This window comes from Anopheles nili, chromosome X, assembly GCF_943737925.1.
Source record: "Anopheles nili chromosome X, idAnoNiliSN_F5_01, whole genome shotgun sequence".
NCBI classification, from domain to species: Eukaryota; Metazoa; Arthropoda; class Insecta; order Diptera; family Culicidae; genus Anopheles; species Anopheles nili.
Genome location: NC_071293.1, coordinates 3,874,277 through 3,886,332, shown reverse-complemented (window position 1 = coordinate 3,886,332; position 12,056 = coordinate 3,874,277). Strand labels below are relative to the sequence as shown.

Sequence of the window (12,056 nt, the reverse complement as noted above, 5' to 3'; positions counted from 1 at the left end):
TAAAAAAACATCGGCGCGCAAAAACCCGCCTCGACTGCTTGTTACCACAAAATCGATAGGCCAAATAGTGGTTCCGTTCGAGCCTGGAAGCGCCTGTCATCTGTCACCCTGGTACGGGTGCATCTCAGAATCTCGCACCACCAAACGAGGTCAGCTGCGTGCTGGCTACAGGTACTTTATGTAATGTTTTCGCGTCCGTGCGCTTCACTGTCGGCGTGGGCAGGCGCGTTCGTTCGTCGGAAAAATTGCATGTTATGCAATCTGGCCGCTCTGCTGGATGGTGGCCTCTGCCCGCTGGAATGGCCCGCGAGAAGCCAGACGCTGGAATTGGATGTCTGGAAGAGTCCCGGTCTAGTGCGCAGCCGCTTCCAGTCGGTGCTCGAATCGATCGGCCACCGGGTGCTCCTGACGGGAAGATGTTGTTTTCCGTCAGTGCTCAGGAGCTGCCGTTTTTTGACAGCGAGTGCCCGGCGCGTCTGTACGCATGACAGCGCGCTGGTGGAGATTGTGGTACTCGCGTGGCACTGGCTGCTCCCCGAAGGTGATGTTTGGAACGTCTCAACCATGAAGCAGAACGAATTTTCACCGCTCCGACGTCATCAGAACGTCGCGAGAGTGAACGCTTGCTGTTCTGCGCGTGCGCCGGTTTTCCCGTCCCGATGTTCGCAGCTGTACGGACGAGCGTGCCGAGATCCTGCCATCGGTCAGTTCTTGCCCGAAAGGCTTCCCGTTTGCGTGTTTTTCTAGTACCGTGAAGGTGATTCCCGATCTGGCTCAGGCTCACAGGAGGCTCTGGAGGGCATCGAGATACGCGCACCCACACACGCACGTCAGCCAACGGGGTGAGGGGTTTAGTGGTATTGGGTGGCAGTGGGCCAATGGAAGAGGAGGCCTGTTGTGCCTGCTTCAACTCTAACGCATCCGATCAGTAGTCACACCAACGGACGGGCTGCAGCGAATTGTCAAACTATCTTCAATCCACCCTTGTGCGCGTTGGGCGCAGGAAAACTCGCCCTCCGTCCCCCATCCTCTCCACCCCAACTACCGAACGCAGCACACGTACATACCCACACAAACCTCGAACACCTGCAGACGGGTGGTCGCGTGCGCACACGCATACATGAGTGACTCCGTGTTGGGAAATGATGGGACATTGAGTGTCCGTGCGCCACCTACGGGGTCGTTCAGAACGAGCAGATAGAGGCAGGAAGTTCTTTGCCGTCACTGAGCACAGGGCGTGCGTTACAGTACGGAAGTCGTCTGTTTTACAAAGCCGCCAGTCAACCAGCGGCTGAAGTGTTCTTTTTGCTGAAGACCAGCAGTCAAACCGAGACGTAGCTATCCTCGAAGGACCTCGTTCCCAAATTAAGAACCTGAGCATTTTGAGACTGAGCTGATTTCTTCTCCGTGTACGTTTACGGGGTGCAGTGTGCGAGGATACGATTCCTTTCTTTTTCTCTGAGCGACCAAGCGGTAGTGGTAGGTTGTTCGTTTTTTTTTCGGCCGAACTAAACGCGAATGTTGCAGTGAAGAATCGGTAAAGGATTCCGTCACGTACAACGCTAAGCGGCGCACTCCTTCAGTCAACACCTCGCGACAAAGGCGTTCCTATGCTCTACCGCTCAAGAGGAGACGTAAGTAGGAATCTTTGTATCTTGAAGCTCAGCAAAGCAAAAAAAAACTAACCTAAGGATAGTGGGTGTCAGCAGGGAGCTCCAGCGAAGTCAGAAGGATGTACGTGTGTATACGGGAGTGAATGTGTGTGTGTTTTTGTGGTATTAATTTTTTGTTGCAAATATGCGTCGAATCTTAGAGCGGATGATTGGCAAAATTTTAGAAAATTCTGAGATTGGAGAATGTTCTGTTGTTCAGAACGTCTAGAAGTTGCTAGAAAGTGGAATCGACAAGCGATGCTTTTTGGTGTCCAATTTAGATACCGTGAACAGAACACCGATTGTCATAAAATAGCGAGCTTAATTAGCGCTGCTTTGTTTAAGCGAAAGCTCCGACTTTCTGCATCCATTTTCCGAGGGCGACGCGCGTGGGAGGACTATGCCGCAGGCTGGAGGAAAATGTGTCAAATTTCTCGGTAAAAATCAATAATCCGCTAGCGGCTTGGTCTTCGGGTGCTTGGGGTGCTCCTTCGATTGCACTGAGCGAACCGATTGCAAGGACGATAGTGGGATGATTTTTGCGACGTCAAGCAGGCTTGAAGATGGGCAAGCGGTTCTTGAAGGGATCAGTGTAAAAGAAGAAGCAAAAAAAAGGCCATTTAAACCGACGTCAGGGACGATGTACATGTACGCGATGTAGGGTGGAAAGAGAGATCGAACCCCGAACAGGACCGTGGGGCGGTTGCGCGAATAATGTCGAGTGGTTGGGAAGTACTGGAGCAGGACGACGCCGTGTCGGTTTGTGAAGATGTACCGATGCGTGCGGTCACGTTCGCTTCGAGCATCCAGTATCTTGAGCCACGGCTATGGTAAGTGACCCACGATGGGTAGGAGCCGATCAATTCTCTCTTCGACCAATCAACCTTTGCCGCATCGTTGGCTGGCTTTTCCATCGGTATATGCCTCTACCGGAGACTACCAATTACGGTGGATAATTGAGCGTCCAGACTTTTCCAGGATACGAGGGAGCGCTTCAGGTTCTTGAGAAGATTCCGCTTTGCGGAAGAAAAGGTCGAAGTGTGCTGTTCAGAAAACGCTTGGGTGATGTCATTAGTACGTAGCTCTGTACGTAGCGCAGCAGACTATTCACGTAGTGTTGTTCTACTCCGGTGTTGGTACATGCAGCCTGCATCAAATACAGGATATTGCATTACCCTGGGTCGAGATGGAAATGTTCTGGAAAGTTGCATCACGTACATTAGGGAGCCAAGGAGGATGAAGCGTTTGCCCTATCCTCTCGCAGGAGCTGGTTCGAATCATTGTGCCCGTGTTGAATTCAATCAGCTAAAATTGCACACTCTCCCTTACGCACACAACCGCACACAGCCACACACAGGTGCTAGTTTGGTCGGTAGACAAACAACGTGCACGCACGCGTACTTTCTTCTCCTCTCATCGCGATACGCGATGGCTTGTTTTTTTTTTCGACGGCCCTTTTTCCCTTCGCGTCAGAATCAACCCTCTGGGGTCGTTCGTATGCGACGGCAGCTGCGATGGTGGTAGTGGGTTTTTCTGCGCTCTTTCAGAATTGCTTAGTCGTCACCCTTCACCGTCAGCGGTGGTCCTTTTATTGGGTTTGTGTAAACGATATTTCCTTCCTGCTCGCTGGAGCCTTCGTCCTTCGCTGCTGGTGAAACCGGAAGTGTATTTACACGATACGTAGTGGTCTCCGAATGGAAGGATAAATCAGTGAATCACCGCTCGAACGGTGTCAGATGACTCCCATCTGACCACGGAGAGATGGAACGGGTTGGTTCCGGTTTGTAAGGTGTCTTCCTGTAAGGGTTAAAAATCGTACCACTCGGGGTAAAAACGCCGGAAGTAGTTCGCGTTTGAGAACGCCGAATCGTTTTCCGGTGACCTTGAACTCGGCATTCCCATGGACCTGTGCCAGGTTTTCGATGGATTATGTAACGGACCCAGTGGGTTGCGAACGTAAGCCACCATTTTGGTGTTGGAATCAATTTTTGCCGTGGAAACACACCGGAACCGGGATGGGTGTGGGAATTCGCCCGTGACCGATGGTGGAAAACCTTGTATTTGACACTCCTGCTTTCCGTCTTTTCTAACCCTCTGCAGACGCTTCGATGTCTCGGTAGTTTAGATAATGCTTAAGCTACCCAAAGGACTGAAGAAGAAAAAGAAAGGCAAAAAGTCCAAGAAAGATCAGGAACTCTTTACCGAGGAGGAGCTCGAGCAGTACCGCCGGGAGCACCAGAACCAGTCGGCGCTCAACTCGGCGGCACCATCGGACAGCGAGGACCAGCCGGGCGGTAGCGAAAAACCTGAGAAGCCGGACAAGCCCGAAACCGACGAGGAATGGTCGAAGTTCGCAGCGCTCACCAGTGGCGTTGACTCGGTGCTCAAGAAGACCCAGGGTGACCTAGACCGCATCAAGAGTACATCCTTCTTTCAGAAGGTACCGACGCGTGTTGAGCAGGAGGCCAAGGAGCGTGAAGAGCGTGAACGGCGCGAGCAGGAGGAGCGCGAAAGGGCAGCTGAGGCTGCGAAGGTTGAGGAGGAGCAACGGGCGGCCGAGGAGCTCATCAACGCAGTCGTAGAGCTTTCGGAATCCGAGCCCAATTCGGAAGCGGAAGAGGACATCTTCGACACTGGCTATATCGATGCGATAGCAAGTGGAGAGTTACCGATCGCGTACGTACCAGAGTCACCTGTTCTTGAGTCGTTCGAAGGCGAAGACCCGTTCGACACCTCCTACGCGGAGAAGGTTATAAAAGGACCGGAGGTATCGAAGCGTGGCAAGAAGCTCGTGAGTATCGGCTCAGCTGTCGAGGTTCTCACTGGGCGAGTTGAAAGTGTCGGTACTGGCTCAACTAAGGGCAATCGACAGCGGCGTGGAATCCAGAATTTGCTGCTTGAGAGCTTTGACGAAGGTGATCAACGCCAGCAAGGTCGGGGTGACGGCGAACCTGCGGTTCCTGAGCAAGACGAGCAAGCAGTTGTCGAAGAGCCGCAAGCCTTCAGCTTGCTAGATGACTCCGCCGATCTTCCGACAGATGTTCCGATCGATCTCAGCGTATCACTCCATCTGAGTCTCCAGAAACAGCATCAGGAAGAAGAAGATAACCGTAAGGCACAAGCTCCGGCTGGCGAGGCAGAGTCTGCGGTCGTCCAGGAGCTAGATCTAGACGAGTTTGACGATCTCAAGAATCGCACTCCAGCCCTTGCAGGGGACGACTTTGAGCTTCTGACTGGAGAAGCAGAAGGTGAGTAGCGGTTCTTCTACTGCAATGTAGTTTGTGATGTTTGATTTCACTCGCTTTTAGGTTCCCGAGCAAAGTCTCCTTCAGCAGGTGGTTTACTAGTGGTTAATTTAGACGAGTTCGAAGACGCACCAGTAGACGACCCATTCGACACCGGTTTTGTTGAACGTATTCTCCCCGCCACCGCGGTCGAGGACGACGAGTTTGATCCTCGAGCCGGTGACGCTTCCGACGACGACTTTGACTTTGATCCACGAGCTGCTGAGCGTGTTGAGCGGGCAATCACACCTGACTTGTTCTCCGCAGACCAGCCGGGGTCATTGCAGGTAACTTCTGGTACTGGCACGCTTACGAAAGACCTGCTATCTGGTAGCAGCTCGGATCTAGCAGGCATCGCACACGCACCCCTTGAGTGTACTGCAGGTGTATCCGAGTTGGTAACGTCCGGTGATCCGTTCGACACCTCGGACGTCGAGTTCATCGTTGCACCGGGGAAGACCGAGCTAAAGTTCCTAGAGGAGGAACTTCTCACCGACCAGGCGGGTCTAAGCCACTCGCTCAGTGATCCCGACTTCGATCCACGAGCTGACGGTGACGATCAGGCAACGTCACACGAAGATCAGCGCACTGAGGAGGACTTCCAGTCGTTAGCACAACGCAAATCTTCGCTAAGCTTGCACATCGCTAACGGAGGCGCTCTTGGTGGAAACGCGAACCGAAGCAAGTCGGTGGTGTTTGCCGTACCAACACCGGACTTGCTGAAACTCGACGGAGAGCAGTCGCTGACGAAGAAGCCGTTAACGCCGTACTATAACCGTGAGCCATCCCTGCCGGACGTTGAAGCTGATCCGTTCGACACCTCATTTGTACCGTCTGTGGCACCGACACAACTTGAGCTGAACCTGCTCGAGCAGGAGCTCAACAACGCATCGCTGCACCACAGCCTCTCGGATCCTGAGTTCGACCCACGAGCCAGTTCACCGGCGTTAGAAGTTCACTCGGTCCGGTCGGATTTGCTAGGCGTGAGCGGAGAAGAGGAACACCTGCAAAAGGTCTTGACACCGGCACGTGGTGGTGAGCCAATCGAGGCTGACCCCTTTGATACGTCCATCGCGGTTAATTTGCAACCAGGACGAGCCGAGCTGAAGTTGCTCGAGGACGAGCTCATTCCGCCACCTGTACGAGACGCTAACGCTGTGTCAGATATTCTATCGGACGTTGCGCAGGAGCCAAGCTCGGTGTTCGTAAAGGTGTTAACGCCTCAAGCTAGCTGCGGATCGCTTGATATCGGTGCCGGAGTTGGTGGAGAGCCCGAAGAGATCGATCCGTTCGATACATCGTTCGTACCCAGTCTGGGCCCAGGCCGAACCGAGATTAAGTTGCTCGAAAGCGAGCTCATAGACCAGTAGAAGAATACAGAGACAACAGCGGTACGTCACGATGGCGAACCCCTTCCTAATGGATGATGAGCCGTTGGCGGGTAACGCGACTCCGAACCCGTTTCTGTTTGGCGATGACGGCTCTGCTGCCGATGAGTCGGACAATCCCTTCTTGGCGCAAGGTGGCAGTAACCCGTTCGCGGATTTTGGAGGTGGTGGAGCTGACGAGGATGTCCCGATGCCTGCCACAACTGGCATGGACCTGTTCGGAGGTGGAGACCCTGTCGTCGTTACAACTGGCGCGCAGCTGTTCATGGCGACTGATCACGTGCTAACATCGACGGCACCTGGTCCGGAGTTGACGATGGCGGCCTCCATGGCACCGGATAATGGAGCTAACGCCAACTTCTTCCATACCACGATCAACGAGGAGGACGATCTGATCATTCCGAAGCCCACGCACTTGCACTTGGGCGCCAACACGACCGCCGCTCTGATGGATCCTGATGGTGCTGGTGGGCTGTACTCAAGTGAAGACGAACTCCAATCCCGGGGAGGCGGAGCGAGACCGCATAAACCGATCCCGCCACGTCCGATCCCGCCCTCGCACGCTACTCAGCAGTTGATTAGCTCGATTGCCGATCAGCTGGACCAAACCAGCACGAACCTTCTGCAGAAGATCCCGGTCACGCGCACGCCCAGTCCGGTATCGATGCGGGATCTTCATTCACCTAGCCCAACACCTGGTGATTTTGGAGATCTGATGTCGAGCGGTGCCGTTGAACCAGGCTCGGTTGCTGCCAGTGACAACCCATTCGCGGATGAGGCAGGAGTAGGTCCGGGATCTGTCACGCCAGTGCAGAAGCCACCGCGTCCACGGCCTCCACCACCGAGACCTGCACCTCCAAGGAGTTCGCTGGCATCTTCGCCAGTCAATCCACCACCTCCAGTGACGGGTATGGCGACGACCACGCAAGAAGCGGACCTGTTCGATCTGTTCGGAACAGGTCCAACACCGAAACCGGCGGCGCCACCGAAACCGCCTGCTCCGAAGACAAAGGAGGACATCCTGTCGTTGTTCTCGCAGCCAGCTCAACCCTCGACGGCCGCTATGGCACCGCGTCCCTCGAAGCCGGACCTTCTGAGCGACGACTTGGATGACCTGCTTGGCGGGATGCCGGCGGCAACTGGTGGTGCCGGGTCAGAGGCAGCGTTTGTACCGAACCTGGCCGAGAACCTGGCCACGGTTGTGCAGCCTATTGCAACTGTACCAGCTCCAAGCGCGGCAGTTGTTTCAGCTCCTCCACCAAAGCCACCACCACCGGTGGTTCAGCGTGTTCCTCTGGAGCTGGTGGAGGAGCCTGCCGTTGAGGAGGTCCCGATGGAAGAGCCCCTATCCGAGGACCTCCCAGTGCCGACCGAAAGCTATATGGAGCCTTCTCCTGAGATCGTGCTTGAGATGGCACCCGCATCAGATCCGAGTGATGCAATGCGCTCGGAGGTGTCGTCAGAGTATAGTCCGACTGGTTCGAACATCACCTCTGGCAATATTCCCAGCTCTGTCTCGGGTAGTATTGTGAATCTGCCAACTCTCGACCGACCTACCCTTGGTGGGATGGAGATGGAAATGGACACGACCCTGGAGGATGGCACAGGTGTGGCGTCGATGCCGCTCGATGCGGATTCCGACTTCAACCATCTGGATATGCAGCCTCAGCAGCAAACGGGTCTGTTCGAGGAGCCGACGGGTGTTACGGCGCAGTACTACGGTGAACCAGTGCAAGACCAGCTGATAGGGGGCACTAATGGCACCACGGTGAACCCCTTCGCAATGGTTGAAGACGACGAACCGGTCGCGGCAGTAGCACCCGCAGTTGGTGGTTTGGAGTACGCGAATGAGTTGTTTGGGGCGACCAACCTAGCGAACAACAACACGATGGACCAGCGGGAACCTGACGCGTTCGACTCGTTTGCTGCCAAGTTTGAGGGCAAACAGAACAGCACTGGAGCCGGTACAGGTGTCGGTGGAATGGGTCTGACGGGAGGAACTGGTCGATCGGAGAACATCTTCCTAGACGACAGCGAACTAGGCGTTGGAGGTGCTGTTGGTGAGATTGATGCGTTCGGTGGTGATGCCTGGGGAACAGGTGCACCTGCGACTGGTGGAGGTGGGTTCGATGACGCGAGAGGTGATGGATTCGGCAACGACGATGGCTTTGACGATCCTTTCTTGAGCATGCAGGCTCCACCGGCACCGGAGGTAAGCTTGTAGAGTCCTTTTTCTTGCTTGCAGTCACTACTAACGACGGCTACATTTCAGGGAACACCCTTCGGAAGGTCACACTCGCGTGATTCCGACGAGGGCAGAGAGTTCAACGTGGTCATCCGGCCGAAGGAGGGTGTGGAGACGAATTACTCGGCGTTGGCGTTGGCACCACCTCCAAAGAGCCCGCAGACAGCTTCCATCTACTCCGGTGACTCGTCTCCGCGTGTCAATCCGTTCGATCGCAGCGAAGAAGGAGAACCCATTCCTGTTAGCATGCCGGATAGTAAGTATAGTCTGAGAAGGACTTCTGAATGGGGTATATTCGGTAGATTGAAGGCTGCCAAGAGTATTCCTTTGTCGCGTGTGATCTCTGGAGCGACCTTCACTATACATCTAATATTTCAGAGCCCCAACTCGAGCGCACCGACTCGCAGGAGACACCTCCAACACCTCTGTTCGACGAAGACGTTTCGCAGCCGTTGGAGGACTTCCCGCGTGTGATCTACCACGGGGACGGCTGGGAAATGCAGCTGCGCCAGCCGAACAAGAAGAAAATCACCGGTCAGCGGTTCTGGAAAAAGATCTTCATTCGGCTGGTGTTCCAGGGTGACAATCCGGTACTACAGCTGCTAAATGCGGCCACCGACAAGGAACCGTTCCAGGAGTTACCCTTGCAGGGGTGTTACTCGGTGTCGGAAATCGGCGCGCAGCAGTACGATAACTTCGGGAAGATTTTCACCATTAAGCTGCAGTACGTGTTCTACAAGGAGCGTCCTGGCGTGCGACCGGGCCAGGTGACCAAAGCGGAGCGGTTGACGAACAAACTGAGCCAATTCGCGGCATACGCCATCCAGGGTGACTATCAGGGCGTGAAGGAGCTTGGCAGCGATCTGAAGAAGCTCGGGCTGCCGGTGGAGCATGCGCCTCAGATCTCGCAGCTGTTTAAGCTCGGCTCGATGAACTACGAGGACATGAAGCAGTTCTCCGTGTGCATCGAGGAGGCACTATTCAAGATGAACGTGCACCGAGATCGAGCACTTACGTACAAGACTGAGGAGGTGCAGGTGACGGCGGTGGATGAGCTGTACGTCGAGCAGGACGCCGAGGGTCACGTGCTGAAACAGATCGCACGTGTCCGGTTGTTCTTCCTTGCCTTCCTCACTGGTATGTGGAGAAGTGAGCTCCAATCTCAACCCTTCCAGCTGTTCACGATGTTGATTCTCGTTCACAGGTATGCCAGACATCGAACTCGGCGTTAACGATCTGTGGCGTCAGGGGAAGGAGGTGGTTGGCCGGCACGATATCATACCGGTGGTGACGGAGGAGTGGATCCGGTTGGAAGGTGTCGAGTTCCACAGCTGTGTGCAGCAGGATGAGTACGAGCGCAGCCGCACGATCAAATTCAAGCCTCCAGATGCGTGTTACGTTGAGCTGATGAGATTCCGCATTCGGCCGCCCAAGAACCGTGAGCTACCACTGCAGCTGAAGGCGACCTGGTGCGTGACTGGCAACAAGGTGGAGCTGCGTGCGGACGTACTGGTGCCTGGTTTTGCGTCCCGCAAACTCGGCCAGATACCGTGCGAAGACGTCTCGATTCGCTTCCCGATTCCGGAATGCTGGATCTATCTGTTCCGTGTGGAGAAACACTTCCGGTAGGTATCAGAATGACTTGATGGATTTGGATAATGGATTTGGTTAGAAAGGTACAGGCTTACATATATTTTACTTCAGGTATGGCTCGGTTAAGTCAGCTCATCGACGTACTGGAAAGATCAAGGGCATTGAGCGCATCCTGGGGACAGTCGACACGCTGCAAGAGTCTCTGATCGAGGTAACATCTGGACAGGCGAAGTATGAACACCATCATCGTGCGATCGTGTGGCGATGTCCGCGACTACCCAAGGAAGGTCAGGGCGCGTACACCACGCACCAGCTCGTCTGCCGGATGGCGTTGACCAGCTTCGACCAGATTCCGGAGCAACTCGCCCCATACGCGTACGTGGAGTTCACGATGCCGGCAACGCAGGCCTCCCATACCACAGTGCGCTCGGTGAGCGTCCAGGATTCAGAAAGTGACGAACCACCGGAGAAGTACGTCCGCTATCTGGCCCGACACGAATACCGGTAAGCTCCCACAATGAACTCTCCACCTGCCTCAGTCTAATTGATCTTCGGTTTATACTCGCAGGGTTGGTATCGAGCACACTACAGGAGAGTCGCTGAATCCGTACCTGGCGGCGACAACTGTTTCGAAGCAGCCAATACAAGAGGAGCAACCGATGGCGACGACACCGATCGCACCGAGCGATTCCGATTCCGATTCGAACTAAGCGATTCATTCAACATTCCGTACACCGGTGATCGTTTTAAGCTAATCTGCGGGAATAAAGCTTGCAGAAGAGAAGGTTTACAATATTACAGAATACTCACACTAGTCCCCGCGGGGATTCTAGCTACTACATATGATACACCCATGTGCATACGAACGCATGCACTTGCATACAATATAGATACATGCATACTTATAGCTGTTATTGAATTATATTAGTTTGACAATAAGCAGATACAAGATAGATAAAACAGACAGGCAGTTTTAGGTTCTGCTCGTCGTTCTCACACTCGTCTGCCTGAGGTCTGGCTGTTTGTCACCTTACTCTAGAAGGCTCTAGTGTGCTGGTAAAGCAAAGCCGTTACCACAAGCAGACGTGTGGCTGAGCAGACGGCAGAGAGACGTTTGTGCAGTCAGCAGCAGCAGCAGCAGTAGCGAAAGCACTTAGCATATACAGCCGTGACCAAACCACGTAGCGTGACCGGGGAGTGATGCAGAGTAAGATATTAGGCAGTGCTGTAGAACGGAATTACTCGTTCAGCGGCAACAGGCCGGTTGTACGAGCGGTAGAGCGCTGGCTCTTCGGGCGTTAGAGAGCCATATTTATCGTTGTTCAGTGCTCCCTAAGCTTGGGACGTCGGAGTCCTGCTGGTTCCCATTCGTGACCCCACTCGGTCTTCTGCCCTCCCCCGTTCGGTGAGCGTCTCACTGTACATACGAGCGTCTACAGTCTTCGGTTTGCGGCTTACTAGCTTCTTGAGTAGCATTACGGCGATACACGCACGCGAAACAAAACATGTACAATGTATGAGGTAATTGTATCGATTAATTCAAGAGTACGACGAGTATTACTGCCCCGCGCCAGCCATTCCGGGTTCCACGAGACCGGCTCCTGTTGCTGGCAGGTCCAATTTGTTGAGTCAGCGCGTGCGAAGGCTTCGCGTTTTGTCCGCAAAAGGGGCTTCACGGTCCCGCACACTAGTCGTTTAGGGTATAGTTTAATTTAACACAACCGATGGGCCTTGTGCAGGACTTCCAGGGGTTTCCTGTGGGCCTGCGGTTTCGTTACAAGCTCTCATGTGTACACAATCAGTTAACGGGTTACGTTTGACATTTCGTAAGTATGTTGTATTCGATTCGTTGCGTCCATCCGGAATGGGTTTTTCGGTTCGTACGGAGACATAT

At 54.2% G+C, this 12,056-nt stretch overlaps 2 protein-coding genes across 2 annotated transcripts; both read left to right on the top strand.

The window, feature by feature from the left end:
- The first annotated feature begins 724 nt into the window (after nt 1–724).
- Nucleotides 725–6,306, top strand: LOC128729128 (protein stoned-A). The gene is made up of 3 exons (XM_053822777.1): nt 725–842; nt 3,753–4,900; nt 4,961–6,306. The coding sequence occupies exons 2-3, from the start codon at nt 3,781–3,783 to the stop codon at nt 6,304–6,306; spliced, it is 2,466 nt and encodes an 821-aa protein (XP_053678752.1). The 5' UTR covers nt 725–842; nt 3,753–3,780.
- A 31-nt stretch (nt 6,307–6,337) lies between these two features.
- Nucleotides 6,338–10,872, top strand: LOC128728798 (protein stoned-B). The gene is made up of 6 exons (XM_053822444.1): nt 6,338–8,536; nt 8,597–8,825; nt 8,948–9,706; nt 9,774–10,194; nt 10,274–10,666; nt 10,731–10,872. Exons 1-6 carry the CDS (start codon nt 6,338–6,340, stop codon nt 10,870–10,872), a joined length of 4,143 nt encoding a protein of 1,380 aa, XP_053678419.1.
- The last annotated feature ends 1,184 nt before the right edge of the window (nt 10,873–12,056 follow it).